Genomic DNA, 14,544 nt, shown 5'->3' on the forward strand with positions numbered 1-14,544 from the left:
CAAAATACAGGAATGCATCAAAACATCTGTTATAAAAAAGGAACATTTTTCTTTTCACCTTTTCATTTACATACTCAAACTCAGAAAACACTGCGCATGTGAAATTTCTTTCATCATTAAATACTCATAGGATAAAAAAAAGAACAACTGGTTGCTAAATTAATCAGGACAATTTCATTAAATCCTATATGTTTCCTTTGACTGTAAAGAGCCTAGTAGATTTAGGCAGTTACATACAGCATGTTTACATGCACAAAATAATCTGATGTCTGAGAATAACCAGATTAAAGTGACAGTTTAAGATATTTTTTGCTGAATATTGTTACTCTAGGTGTCCTATGCCATGCAGTCTTGGGTTTATTTGGTGACACAGCTGCTTTCAGGTCAGTTGCATCACGGATCTCTGACTTCTAGGTACAAAACATTAAAATCTGATTACGTGCCACAGAAAAACAAAAGATTCTGGTCTGTTAAAAGGTTATGCTTGTACCAGTTTCAACCTTAATTCTGAAGATAAAACTGATTGTTTCCATAAATGTTACAATAATAGAGGTTTTGCCTTAATGTTTTTGATCAAATTAACATCTGTGCATGCACAGATTAATACAGTGCTGAAAAAGTCCTATTAATCATAATACACTGAGGTAATTAATGCAGAAAAGCTCAGAAACCGCAAGTTGCTGAAGCCAGGAGAGCTTCAAGGCCCCACAGCTTTCAAAACAGCATCAGTGCAAGTGTTAGAGCTGCACACTACCCAGACAGTAAAAGTTATAGACGTTCTGAAGGTTCTTGGCTATTCTGCCAGCACCTAAACAAACTCCAGCAAACTCAGCTGTCTATGCATGACACCGGCCCGGTAACATTTGCTTTAGCGTCACCGCTCGGTTTAGTGCACTGTCATTGGAGGCAAGGCTGTCCGAACACGTCTGTTCTACGGTCACCTGCAGACAACAGAGGACCTGCAGTGGGTGTAGGTGTAGAAGACTGGCGCAGCTCCTTACGTCATAGGACATGAAAGAAAACTGATTGGCTGATTATTAACATTTGTGCTATTACCCTGATTTCCGGTCTTGATCATGTTTTGATAAATAAACCAATGCGCTATGGCATAAGCCAGAGAATGTATGAGTCAGCAATTTAAATATATGGTTAGTTGATACTTAATATTACATATTACTAATTTAAAACTGGTACTACTTTTACCATCTTATATGTAATGTTTTCTGTCACCTGTCTATTTGGACAGCACTCCACCAATATGTAAAATATCTGGCTTATGGTCTCTTCAAGTCCAGGTGCAGTGGATTGATGAGTTTTAAAATTGGTTTTAAGCCATGTATATTTCTAGAAGATGCAGGGAGAGGCATCTGGGCGCAGGAAGAACTGGAGGTTTATTAAAGTTTCACTTGTGGGGATGTGTGGTAAGCTGCTTCTGGTATTCACCACTGTTTACTCAAGGGAGCACAGAAACAATGGCATGTATTGAGTTCCTGGAAGAAGCACCAAGTGAGCAAAGGTTTGCAGGAAAAGATTTGTTCTGCTGTACCACAGAATTTGTTCATTTTTGGCGAGTTCACAGGTTCACAGCAGCAGGAGAAAGCAGCACAAGAATGAGATTCCACCCAGAATGGGGTGACCGACTGGTCTTAGATGATCTGGCCACGTGGGTGCTGTATATAGTATTATAGTTACTGTGCTAGTGTGAGGCTTCGGTCAGGACAAGGGGAGCATTAGATGATCTGGTGGGATCTTAGAAGATCTGGCCACATGGGTTCTGAATTCCAGAGTTAGGGTGGGGCTTCAGTCAGAGGACATGCAGATGGTCCCTATATGATCTGGCCATGTGGGTGCAGTATTATTGCATTTGGGTGAGGCTTTGGTCGGAGAACGCCATTGCTACAGTGGAAGTGGTTGGCAAGTGCCTCGGAGATCTCGTAGGGTTCAGGGGTGCAGTTGCCCTCTTCTCCCTCTGTCACTCCCTCTCTCTGTCCCCATCCCACTTTCTCCATCCCTGCTTGTCTTAGAGGCCCTGAGCTCACAGACAAGGGTGGGGGGCTCTGGTCCCTGTGAAGATCCAGATCCTGGATGAGCATAAATAAATGGAAAAGACAGGAGTTACACCTTTACAACACTTTTTTCCTGGTTCCAGAAAGTAAATGGACCCGTGTCTGCCCGTGCCGTGTTGGTCACTATCTCTGGTGCATTGCGCATCTTCATATGTTATTGCTGTACACCTACACACAGGCATGAACGCAAACCTTCACCATAGACAAAGTGCTGTTCTTCAAGAAGGACTCCACCCTGCGCATGCGTTCGGTCTTCTCTGCCTCCATCTCCCTCCTCCTTCCGCTTCCGCGCTCTGAGTGGCAGGAAGGGTAGATGGCTGGCCGACCTAAGCTATCGTACTCGCCTTCCCTCAGCCCTTCTCTCTGCTCGAACAGCACTGAGCTCTCCTTATAATAGACAACATGCAATAAACATCACAACATTGCTGGCCCATGGCTCTTTCTTGATTCATGAAACTGTAGCATATCCCAAAATATCAGGACTCACAAAAGAAACTCTTATCTATGAAATGCAATTATTAATGAAGATGTGTGAAGACAGCTTTTAGATTTATATAGTAAATGGCAGACACACAGTACCTCTAGCGTTAAAAGGCTGTTTTTCATTGCACTGTCCAATCTGATTAGTGCACAGTCTTCAGTCTGGCAGAAGAGAAGAAGAATAAGAAAAAGGTTCCAAACAAGTAATCACAAATCAGCGTTTTAAGTTTAAACATTCGGTTTCAGTATTATGAAATTTACATACCATTAGTGGTGTTCAAATACAGAAGTACATTTTCTAGTATTAGAGTGACAACCAGTCAGACCACATTTTTTGTTTAACAACCAATGACAAATACATCTGAGCCAGTCTTTCAACATTTTAGAGCCTTTCATGACCTGGTTTCTGTGTGCTGAGAAGCACGACAGCACAAAAAAATGGCCGCTTTCTGGGTGGCCCCAAAGGAATGGACTGGGTTCATATGTGGTGCTGGGGGATTCCTTTTTCTTTTTAAGAATCACAACATTTATATCAAAGCGCTACAGGCAAAATGACTACTACTGCAGACACCAGAGATTCTCAGCACACAAAAGCCTGAACATATTTAGTCTCACAACAGCATGCGTCAGTGTTGCCGTGGCCTTTGTGATAATGTTGCAATACTGGTAAAAATGAGCATGACGGTGTATGACAAATAATGTGTGTAGACTGGGCTTTCAAAAGCAGTTTAAAAGCATTTAAGAGGTAACTTATACTGTCAGTAGGGTTTTAGAAATGTTTTTAGCCTGAACCAAGACTAAGACTAAGCTGAAACAGTGTCCATATTATTTAAGTAAATATTATTTATGTAAAAACTGACAATATGTATAACTGAGAATCATTACGAAATGTAAAATTATTTTAAACAAAATAGTGACCAAAACACTACCTGTATCCTCGGATCAGTACTGATGGAGTTCAGTCTCCTCATAGAGTTCTGTCTTGAAAGATTGTTTATTTCTTCTCTGAAGAAAAAAAAAGTGAGGATTAGTGAGAGAGAGAGAGAGAGATTCATACAAAAATAAAGTGTAGTAAATTTTATTAGCTTTGAAAAGGAATCAGTGACTGCAGTATTGGTACTGAGGTGGGAAAGACTGCATCCTTACTTTTTCTCACTGAGCTCCCTCTTAAGCTTCCTGTTCTTGTGTTTATGGTAGCGGTTCACCAGAATGATGATAATCACCATGACAACTACCAAAGTCCCAGCAGCTCCTCCAACTATGATAATTAATAGGATGTTGTTGGAATCTTGACTCTGAGAAGCTTCAGATGTTACTAGAAATACAGGGGGGGGGGGGGGGGGGTTAAAATGTCCTTTCTTTGCCTCATGGGGGCAGTGTTCAAACACAAATATAAAAGAAATATCAAATGAATTTAAACTTGGTAATCAAACGATTTTAATAACTGATAGCAATTATGGTTTGGAATTCTCCATCCACCAAAGGTTCAGTAAAGGTTTTGAATTTGTTTTGCAGTAATCCAGTGTTGATCTGAGAAAGGGCTAAGAAGTTAAGGCCCAACCATTACTATATCATGAAATAATTTATTTAACTTATTTTCAGGTTAAGTGAATGAAGAAATGAAGAAAATCAACTTAATCCTGTGTTAATTTGCAGTAAGGACACAAAAGCAGCCCTCATTGTTTCTGTAATAATATATCAGGTTTGAGATTCCTTTTGGTTTACTCACCTTGGCTATTCATATACCAGCCATTGTTGCAAAGAAACATATTTATTAGTCTAGTTATGAGGCTTAAACCAACTCCCAACTCTCTTACGCTTAAAGGGAAGAAAGAAAACAAACTGAGGAGGACCTTTTTGAAGGTAATCGCTGTTCCCTTTCCATTAGCAGCCTCCCTGCTTAGTGAAGCTCATCTTACGTTTATGTGACGTACAGTTGCCTGTCATCATTTCAGCATATAATCTCATGCGTCACTTGTTTGTTGAGTACAGAATTCATGCTTTTACTGAGGAATTTGAATTTTCTTTGAGAAGTGTAGTTTTTTTTTTTTTTCTTTTTTGGTCTTAATCAAGAAATTATTCCAAAATTTAAGAATGATTCCAAAATAAATATTCATCTTAAAAAGTGTCCAGAGTGCAGTAATGTGGTGGTGTATGGTGGCATCTGCACTCAGGAAAATTACTTGTATGTTTGTATATTTGGTGAATGATATTACTTGAGATTATTAACATACCTTCTAATACGTATAAGATCAACTAATTGTTTGTGTTCTTTTCTTTACTTGTTTGTCATAGAAAAACCTGCTCACTGCAAAAGTATATCCAAAAGTGTAAGCAAAATTATATTTATCACGTTAAATATGTGGCAATATGGCAAAAAAATTTTCATTTCACAATAGACAGAAATGCCTCACCTGGAATCTCAACGTTGACCTCTGCTCTCACCACTCCTACTTTGTTCCTGGCCTCACATTGGTACACTCCTTCGTCCGTCTTATTCAGGGGGCGGGTAAAAATGAGCCTGTTTCCTTCCACGGACACACCCTCAGGCAAACCTGCACCCTTCCTGAAGAAAAGACGATTCAAATGCTTTGTCTGCCGAATGTTCACTGTTCCATTTTATAACCCTTTTATGTTCTGATAAGGAATAAATGAACAGGTTCTGTGGAGGCTGAAAATAGTTTTTTTGGTTTAGTAAATAATGACATGTGATAAAACTGGAATGAACCATAATATATATATATATATATATATATATATATATATATATATAATTTTATATTTTTTTTTACATACACACACACACACACACACACACACACAGAGGAATGAATATATATTACTGTTGGATTTGAATGCAGATGAACACTGACTGCTTTACTCAGAACATATAAAATGATTCCTTCTTTTCATCTATGATACATAACAGAAGGACAATTTCTATTTGTGCCCCTGGAGTGAGCACATCTATGATGTAATGAATGGCTTGCCTTCTAATACCTCCCCCCTCTTTGTACCCCAGGCCTCTCCTGCAGGCCTGTAATAAGTATCTGAATAATGCACAGAACAGTAGGATTATCTTCAACACCTCCCCACTTAGCAGTGCTAAGGACACACCTCCGAAACCGCGTGCACACACACACATGCATGCGTGCGCACACACACCAGCAACACCCCAGACATACAGGCAGAAGGACCCCACTACTGCACGGAAAGGGACTGTGTTGCCATGGCTACCCTAAAGCCAAAAGTTCTCATGTTACGGATATAAAACACACACACACACACACACACACACACACACATTTTTAAGCTTTGTGAAGGTTTTTGTAACAGAACTTTAACAGAAGCCACTAGGAAATGAACATGTTTTCTAAATCATGCACCTCCCATTTAACAGCAAATGCACATCCCCACAGCAGTGTGTGGAGTTGCAAGAGCTGGAGCAGAGCCAGTCAGCACTGAGTGCTACCAGAGCACACACACAGAGCTCGCCTGTTGGCTGCCCAGGAAACCTGCCATGACCCAGCAGCCTGGGCTCTGTCTAAGGTAGGAGATGAAACATCGTCAGGGTAATTGTATGCACCGGCGTCACACTCGATACCTTCAGGCTGGAGTCTCTAATCAAACTAAACCCTGTCTTTTTTTTGGTGCCCGTTAAACCGACATTTAAAGCGCAGTGTGGTCATTTAGGGCTTAGGATGTGTCTATGCATTCTCCTCCCCCTCCCTTACCCTCTCTCTACTTCCCGCCCCACACACTCACACACACTCACACACACTTAATGTGAAATGGTCTTCCACTTGCTCTGCAGACACAGGTTGCAACGCTACACCATGGCTTTTATTCAGCCCTCAAAAGAAAATTTGAATAAGCAGCACTCTCTGAGTTTAATACCTTTTGTGTGCATGTGTGTGATTATGTGGGTAGGAGTGAGAGTGAAAGAGAGCAAAACAGTGAAAGAGCCTAAGAGAAAGGAAGAGAGAGGGAGGAGAGTAAGAGAGTGACAGAGAGAGATAGAGAAAGAGAGAGACAGACAGAGAGAGAGAGAGAGAGAGAGAGAGAGAGAGAGAGAGAGAGAGAGAGAGAGACAGAGAGAGAAAGAGAGCGAGAGAGATGGGTGGTGCCTGTCTGCTACTGAGTTTGAGGTTTCTGCAGCGTCATGGATCATTTTTGGGCTAGGCCCGCACACTCAAAATACTGTTCACACTCAAAATAAATCGGATGACAAATGGTGTGAAATGCCAACAAATGAGGAGAGAGAATATAGGGGAAACACAAACATTGTGAAAAGTGTGAATGTGGTGCAGAGACATGACAGGCAGACAGAGAGACAGACAAGCAGGCAGAAAGACAAGTAGACTGAAAGGCAGACAGAAGGTACCTGGTCCAGGTGAAGTTGAGTGGCCGGGGATTCCCTCCACCTTCACATCTAAGTTCAGCTCCCTTATTATTAACCAACCAGCTGTGATCATAGCCAGCAACCACAGCATCTGGTGGAACTAAACACACACACACACACACGCACGCATACACGCACACACACAGGTTGAGGACCACAATCAAGACTTGACGTTAACTAGTTAGACTCACAGAAAGCGCGGATATATCCAGTTGTCTGTGACTGTCAGGAAGGTGGACTCACAGTGCACCACCAACGTGTTGCGAAGTCGTCGTGGCTGATCCAGAGCAGGGTGCCACACTAGACAGTCCAGCCTGCGCCCATCCATGCTCCGCAAAGGGTGTAGGAAAAAGTTGGAGGTGACGACCCCATCCCCTGATGTCCTGTTCTGCGATTGGCCAGGGACGTCTGTGTCCCAGGAAAGGCGGGGCAGGGGCAAGCCAACTGCCCTGCAGCTGGCTGCCAAGCGGAAGGCCTGACCCTCCTCCAGAATGACAGGGTCCAATGAGGAGATAGGCAGCCCTGGAGAATACAGCAGAAGCCAGAAGGGAAGGAAGAGAAGTGCCACATATGAGCACATCAAAACCAGGCATGTTAATCAAGTTGTGATTAAGAAAAAGTGGATAAGTGTGTTTTAGCTCAGTAAAGTAAGTAAAAATGAAACTATTGCCAACCCATTATGTCTGGGTGATAGTGTCTTACTACGTTCACTTACTCACTACGATATAGGATCTTATCAGTGTGTGTACTGAAATCCTCTTATGTCTGCCAAGTCTGATGATATTTCATAAAGATTGGTTGCAAAGTGTTATGTCATTACAGACATGTTTATTCTAACAGCAGCAGCAAGGCTATATTCCCAGGACGGTTCCAATCTGAGAGGTCTGGTTCTGTATTGATTTACCGTCTTTCATCTTTTTTTCTACATTATTTAATCATTCCTGTGCAGCTGGGGGCAGAAGGAAGAAAAGCATGAAGGAGCTCTTACTCCAGACGATGAGCTGGATGCGTCGCTCAAAGTTTCCTGAAGGATACGTGGAAATGTGGCAGGTATATGTGGCCTGGTCTGACTCCTTTGTGCTCTGGATCAGCAGTGTTGAGTCTTGAATAGGGTCACTGCTCTCAAAACGCACGCGCCCCGCAAAGCCAGGAAACACTACACGTGCACACAAACACACACAGGTTCAGATCAAATTAAATCCAAGCAAAAAGGTCAAGTGAGAGCACACTGGTATAAATGTATAAATGTGAACCAGAGTATAAATGTGTATGAAGACACCCTGCAGTCTCTCTGTCATGTGTCCTGTGTGTGTGTGTGTGTGTGTGCACGCGTGTGAAGGCACCTTGCAGACCCTCTGTCATGTGTCCTGTGTGTGTGTGTGTGTGTGTGTGTGTGTGTGTGTGTGTGTGTGTGTGTGTGTGTGTGTGTGTGTGTGTGCACACGTGTGTGAAGGCACCTTGCAGACCCTCTGTCATGTGTTTAGTGATGATGTGCTCCCTGACACCACCTCTCCTCTCTCTGTACCAGGTGACCTGCACCACACTGTCCTCATCTTGTGCTTTAAATTGGCACGGCAGCCGAGAGTCCTCATCAGCAAAGGAGCGCAGGGCCAGGGACGGCGGAGGCTGGATGAACTCGCCACACACACACACTGGTGGGCACAAAGGAGTCAGGGTTCGCGCGTTCATGTGGAGCATGTGCATTTGCCCAGGGGGTTGGCGGAAGACAACAGAAAAGAGAAATGTGTCAGCAAGATTGTTGTGCTGGCATGAGAACGAAGTGGGGAAGAAACAGGTTAGTGTGTGTGTGTAGTTTAGAATTAATACAACCAAAGTTGTGTGCCTCCGAGATGAACGTGTGTGATGTGCTTAGAGGTGAATAACCCGACTTTTCAGTTAATGTTCAACTTTGTCTATCATGATTGTGTTAGACAGAGAGAAAATACTCACACAACCACACACATACAAGGACACTAATGACTCTCAGACAAGGACATTCCCATAAACACAACTGAGAACTGATTGAAATTAATTAAACTGCTCTGACGTACTCCAGTATCTCAGTATTGTGCTACAGGACAACAGAAAATTAGCTTTTTGGGGTTTTTTTGGTCCCTCTATCTCCTGTAGGCAACTGTGAGTGTTGACTAAACTACAGGCATTTCTTGTTCATATTGATATTTGCCTGCAGATGCCGCTTCAGTGAACCACACCAACACAAAACACAGAAGGTGCATAAACTTGTCACGCAACTACTGTTTGTCGCAAGCCCAATGCATAAAAATAGCCACAAATGTACATACATATATACTTATATAATGTGTGTGTGTGTATAATTATATATATATATACATACATATACACACACATACATACATACATACATACATACATATATATATATATATATATATATATATATATATATATATATATATATATATATACATACACATACATACATACACACATACACACACACTAAAATATATATATATATATATATATATATATATATATATATATATATATATATATATATATATATATATAAGATGAAAAAATACACACACACTTTTCATGTTCATGCGTGTATAAGCTGTCATCTTATATACGCATTAACATGAAAACAGTGTGTGTGTGTTTCATATTTACCTGCAAAGGTAACTGGGGGCATGTACTGAAGTGTGATTAATGATTACATTTTCATTAGATATTATAACTCACCAATTACTCTTGTCAGTAAGACACCAAACAAGGCTAGGCATGCCATCTTCCACAAGGGTCCTCTAATCCAAAACTTACTAGCGTTCCCAGTAGTTTCAGATATATCCGATTAGTACAGGCTGTTTCCTATCGCTGCCTCTCATGATAAGACTCTTGGCAATAGGTATGTATGTTCCATAATGTACAAGATTAGAGCCAGAAGCTAGAAGGCGAGCTCCTTGATTCTTCGTATCCAACACTATTCCCATTTGCCAGTGGGTGTCAAAAATACGACTCATACGATTCCACTGCAAAAAAAAAAACAAAAAAAGCCCCAACCCTACAAGGCAGAGTAATTACATGGACAAGTTAATTAAACATGGGTTTACATCGATTATCGGTAGACCGAATTTCACAGCTATAAGCTGCCTTCAACGCGAGCTTGCTCTGTTCTCCTTTTACCTGCAGTAAAACGTTACACACCTGCGCTCCGCCCACCGTCCGTGCGCCTTCCTACTACTTATTCCCTGAACCTCTGAGCGGTGCGACCTTTGTCCTCTGCGATAGCGCGTTATAGGGGTCTCGCTGCGAGTCGGACGGTGGAGTCAGTGTACTTCCAATACGTGCGAAACAAAGCACACTTCTGGAATTTTGCTATCCTACAACATATGGAAGTGGAATCGCAGGATAATTCCGATAGCTTCGTAAGCTTTCGCGTTGGCCTGGCCAGTGGGTCTACTGGAATTAGGCTACTCTAGAATCCAGAGAATCGCAGAGAACTCCACGGACCAGTCAAACCAGTTCTGAATGCTTTTTCAATAAATCACCGGAAGCGCTGGATGTCATACCAAAACTCATGGTCAGACGTCGTAAATACAATTCATAGGCTTTAAGACCTTACACCTTGATAAGTTATAAAGGATACAAATGAAACAAATTCAACAAATGATTAGTTAAACAAGTATTTATTTTAATACATTTTAAACGTCATACATTGTGATATCATGTAGGCCTACGTAACGGATAAGCTATGAGCAATGGCTAAAATTACAAATTGTATCAGATTCCCTCTGAGTAATTGCGCACTAAAGTTTTTTCATCGCTGAGTTCCTTGTGCTGTTGAGGCTCAATAGAAATGGAAGTGACACAGCATCCTATTTTCCGATCAATGTTTTGACCCGTGTGTGTGTGTGTGTGTGTGTGTGCGCGCGCGTGTGTGTGTGCGTGTGTGCGTGAGAGAGAAATAATTTGGTGCTATGACATGTCTCCTAAGTAATTTAATGATTATGTAAAATGTTTAATGTAAAATTATATGAAATTAAAAATGTTACATGCTCTGTACATTTAAAACTAAAGTTATTTAAAAAGTAAAAAAAATTAGAAACATAGCTGAATATTAAAACAGAGGTACATGTAGATAAACTGCACTGAGAAGTTTTGCAGAGTTCTTCTAAATCAGAAAACAGAATGAAATAGTGAGATGTTGAAGCGACAGGACTGTTGCTCACTTCACTGGTTTCTTCATTGTTTGGAGCGTCTCATAGGTATCAGAAGCATGAGGCTTCAAACCCTGCGAGAGAATGAGAGAGACATCGAGAGAGGTTACGTTTGCACAAAAATGTTTGTTATTCAATTGCACCAACGGGTCATTTAAAACACACTCTACCTGATAGATGCCTTCGTCTTTAGCCTTTGGAGGAGGGAGATAAAGAGTATATAATTACAAGTTTGGATTTTTAAATTTCTGTGACCAAATGTTCTGAGTAGCGTGTGGTACTCTGTTAAAGTATGTGTTGTGCGGTGTCATCCATAAATACAGAGTTCCTGTTTCTGTCTCCTACACATTGAAACTTTTCTGTGTGCATGGCTCATGTTTTAAACTTTTCACGGAATGTGTTTACATAGGATAGTTACTCGAGAAGCGTGGTTAGGTTTCATGGAAATGTGCTAATGTGAGTGGTAGTGGTAGGGGTCACTAATAGACAGGAAATAAGTGAGAGCAAAGTGAGAAAACCAGCGGTTGCACATGGACCAGCACAAAGTTACAAGACCTACCTCTGCACCTTTCTCACTGTTTCTAGAGCGTATCTGCATAACATCAGGAGAAATTATTGTTAATATTATTACTAGCACAGTATAATATGTCTTTCATTCCTTCATTTCATTCATTATATTTTCATCCTTGTATTTGGCTTTTGTGATAACTGACAAAATTAATGTGTAATTTTACAGGGTTTTTAAACTTTATAACAACAATATATTTTTACTGTAGTTGGAAATGCTACATAATTAATGTGAACAGTACAACGGGAGCTAGAGGCTTGACATGGGTAGTGTTTAAGTGATAAATGTTTCACCCTCAGTCTGCAGTAAAGAATAGTCAGCACAATTCCATAAATAACCAGAATCCCATCCAATATGTAACACACTTCAGCTTGTGCTGCTGGAAAAGAGTACACACACACATCATCATCATCATCATCATCATCATCATGTTTTTGAAAATATTCCATAGTACATGAACTTCACAAACTTCATAAAATATAGGATACTGGATTTCTAATATATTTTTGATGTTTGTATTAGAAACAGAGACAAATACTTTAATAATACAAAAATCTGATGTTTTTAAGGTTCATATTTTGGCAAAAACATCAATAGAATTTACTCTAAGAACTTTAAAGAAACACTCTTAGCATTAAAAACACTGCAGACCATATACATATATAAAACATATACCATATAATGTCTGGCTAAAATATTGCACCGACATTGACTTCAGTTATTAGACAAATACTAAGACTGCTTATCACTGATATAATCTAATACCTAATCAGATAAGCAGAAAAACTCAGCAGCTCAGTTGACCTTACCAGCACTTTGGACATTCAGTAGAAGGAAGAACAATATCCCTAATCCATACATTCTGGCAGTGGTCCAGAGCAGGGTTAAGCCAAACCAGAGAAGTATATAAGTGGAGAAGACTTTGAGAATATGGGTGGCGTGGGTATGGGGATTTGTATCTACATACAGGCAGTGTGAAAGCAGTCCTTCAACAGGAAATTGTGGCTTGTGACAGAGTAGCCATAGCACACTAATAAGAAGCAGAAGTCTACAAACTTCCACCATCTCAGACTGGTCTATCTTCCCCTGACCTCACTCTTCACACAAACATGAAAAAGTAAAACAAGAACCTAAAATTTCATTCTTTGTGTATACAAAAGGAAGTGACCAGTACAAATGTTTTAATTAAAGACACCAACTGAAGGAATTTACACTGAAGAAAATCTAAAGCTAAGAAAACCTAAAGCATAGGCAGTCCTTTTTATGTGAGGAGTTAGACATGTTTTTGTTGCAGGGATTTATTGGAGAGAATGGTCTGTGTGTGTGTGTGTGTGTGAGAAAGAGAGAGAGAGAGAGAGAGAGAGAGAGAGAGAGAGAGAGAGAGAGAGAGAAAGAGAGAGAGAGAGACAGACAGACAGACAGACAGACTTGTGCTTTAATGTAATGTGAAACTGTTTGGGGTCATGCTGTCCAAAATACTCTGCAACACTAAAGCAATTATGTGCATGTAGCATGTATGATCTAAAGAAATCCTGTGCAAAATCATGAAACTTTTCAGTTTTAAGTAGAATTTCATTAAGCATATATGTAACATAAGAAAAAATGTTTTATACTTGTCTCAGTGTCATCAAAAGTAACATGTATTAAACAAATGATAGCAGCCAAAAGCACTCTGTAAAACTTTAGCAAAGCATAGTATGTGCACAAAACAAGACATAAATTACAAATCACAGTATCTCACAATAATATGCACTAGACAAACAGTATGCTACTGTTTAATACAGTGCAGGACTAGAAACAGCAACTGCAAACACAGACAAACACGGGAAATGTCCCAAACCAATAGTAATTTGACTCACAGTGCTCTCTAGTGGTGGACATCACACACATGAAAATACCACAAAACAGCTGGACAATTACTCAGTTATTCAGATTTTTAAGTGGGTTAAAGGCCAAAAAGGTTATGGAGAAAAGGATATTAGATAATTACCACCTCATTTATTGTATGAACTAGATAAGGTTCACCAAATACTTTATGTAAAAAAGAGTATCCTTCAGAGACTATAACAGCAGGACCTTTCTATGAAATTGTCATGCAAGAAATTGTTTATTTATTTATTTATATTTGGATAAACTAAATTGGTGTTGTTGAGCACAGTATAAACACATTTTAAAAGTAGAGAAACCCAACGGAACGTTGTTCACTGTGGGTACGATTTTGTACTAGATGCTGTTGCCAGGGATCAGCCGGTTCTTTCTTCTCAAGCAAATCAAATGAAATTTATTTCCCTTTAATGCTTAATCCATTTTTTTACTACATTATCTATCTATCTATCTATCTATCTATCTATCTATCTATCTATCTATCTATCTATCTATCTATCTATCTATCTAAACTTTAATCTACAATGCATTGTTAATTTTCTTCTTTGAGGTATTTTTATATAAACATTTCTCACCATTATATATCATTGTTGCCATCTAGCTGTTCTAGTGCATCTCTCAAAACACTTTATTAATATCTTTCTTACCTTCATCAAACACCATTCAGCTTCAATCTCTTCTACAAGTTCTTACAGTGGTTTTGAATGGCTTTTTCATCAGTGGCCAGGATTGCCCTCAGTGTTAGAGATGAGCAGAAGTAGTTCAGGAAGAACGACAGTTTTACTTGTGTATACAGGAAGAACAGCAGTTATACTGGTGTACTGAGATGTGGCACCAAATGATGGACAAGGATAGTTCACAGACCTAAACACAAGGGAACATATATATGGCAAATGAAACATATAGTACACAATATACACACAGTACACACACACGGCTCAC

At 40.0% G+C, this 14,544-nt stretch overlaps 2 protein-coding genes across 7 annotated transcripts; both read right to left on the reverse strand.

Moving 5' to 3' along the window:
- Positions 1-81: 81 nt before the first annotated feature.
- On the reverse strand, positions 82-10,100 carry nectin4b (nectin cell adhesion molecule 4b). 5 transcript variants are annotated; one of them, XR_014126240.1, is made up of 12 exons: positions 9,676-10,098; positions 8,406-8,600; positions 7,937-8,104; positions 7,192-7,470; positions 6,931-7,048; positions 4,961-5,112; positions 3,693-3,861; positions 3,476-3,551; positions 2,646-2,708; positions 2,259-2,453; positions 1,231-2,081; positions 82-410 (listed from the first exon to the last, which is right to left on the reverse strand). XR_014126240.1 is itself a non-coding variant. In XM_035528492.2 (11 exons), the coding sequence occupies exons 1-11, from the start codon at positions 9,719-9,721 to the stop codon at positions 1,827-1,829; spliced, it is 1,716 nt and encodes a 571-aa protein (XP_035384385.1). In that variant the 5' UTR covers positions 9,722-10,098; the 3' UTR covers positions 82-1,826. The 5 variants fall into 5 exon arrangements, 4 of the variants coding, with proteins under 4 accessions (XP_035384385.1, XP_035384386.1, XP_081580176.1 ...); XM_035528492.2 differs by having other exon boundaries at positions 82-2,081; XM_035528493.2 differs by having other exon boundaries at positions 82-2,081; positions 2,265-2,453; positions 9,676-10,097.
- Positions 10,101-10,634: 534 nt separating this feature from the next.
- On the reverse strand, positions 10,635-12,710 carry fcer1gl (Fc receptor, IgE, high affinity I, gamma polypeptide like). 2 transcript variants are annotated; one of them, XM_027021757.3, is made up of 5 exons: positions 12,528-12,710; positions 12,012-12,094; positions 11,710-11,742; positions 11,321-11,344; positions 10,635-11,224 (listed from the first exon to the last, which is right to left on the reverse strand). In XM_027021757.3, the coding sequence occupies exons 1-5, from the start codon at positions 12,577-12,579 to the stop codon at positions 11,159-11,161; spliced, it is 258 nt and encodes an 85-aa protein (XP_026877558.2). In that variant the 5' UTR covers positions 12,580-12,710; the 3' UTR covers positions 10,635-11,158. The 2 variants fall into 2 exon arrangements, with proteins under 2 accessions (XP_026877558.2, XP_026877556.2); XM_027021755.3 differs by having other exon boundaries at positions 10,646-11,224; positions 12,012-12,097; positions 12,528-12,705.
- Between the last annotated feature and the right edge of the window lie 1,834 nt (positions 12,711-14,544).

This window comes from Electrophorus electricus, chromosome 11 (genome assembly GCF_041902795.1).
Source record: "Electrophorus electricus isolate QZ-2024a chromosome 11, ASM4190279v1, whole genome shotgun sequence".
Lineage (NCBI taxonomy): Eukaryota > Metazoa > Chordata > Actinopteri > Gymnotiformes > Gymnotidae > Electrophorus > Electrophorus electricus.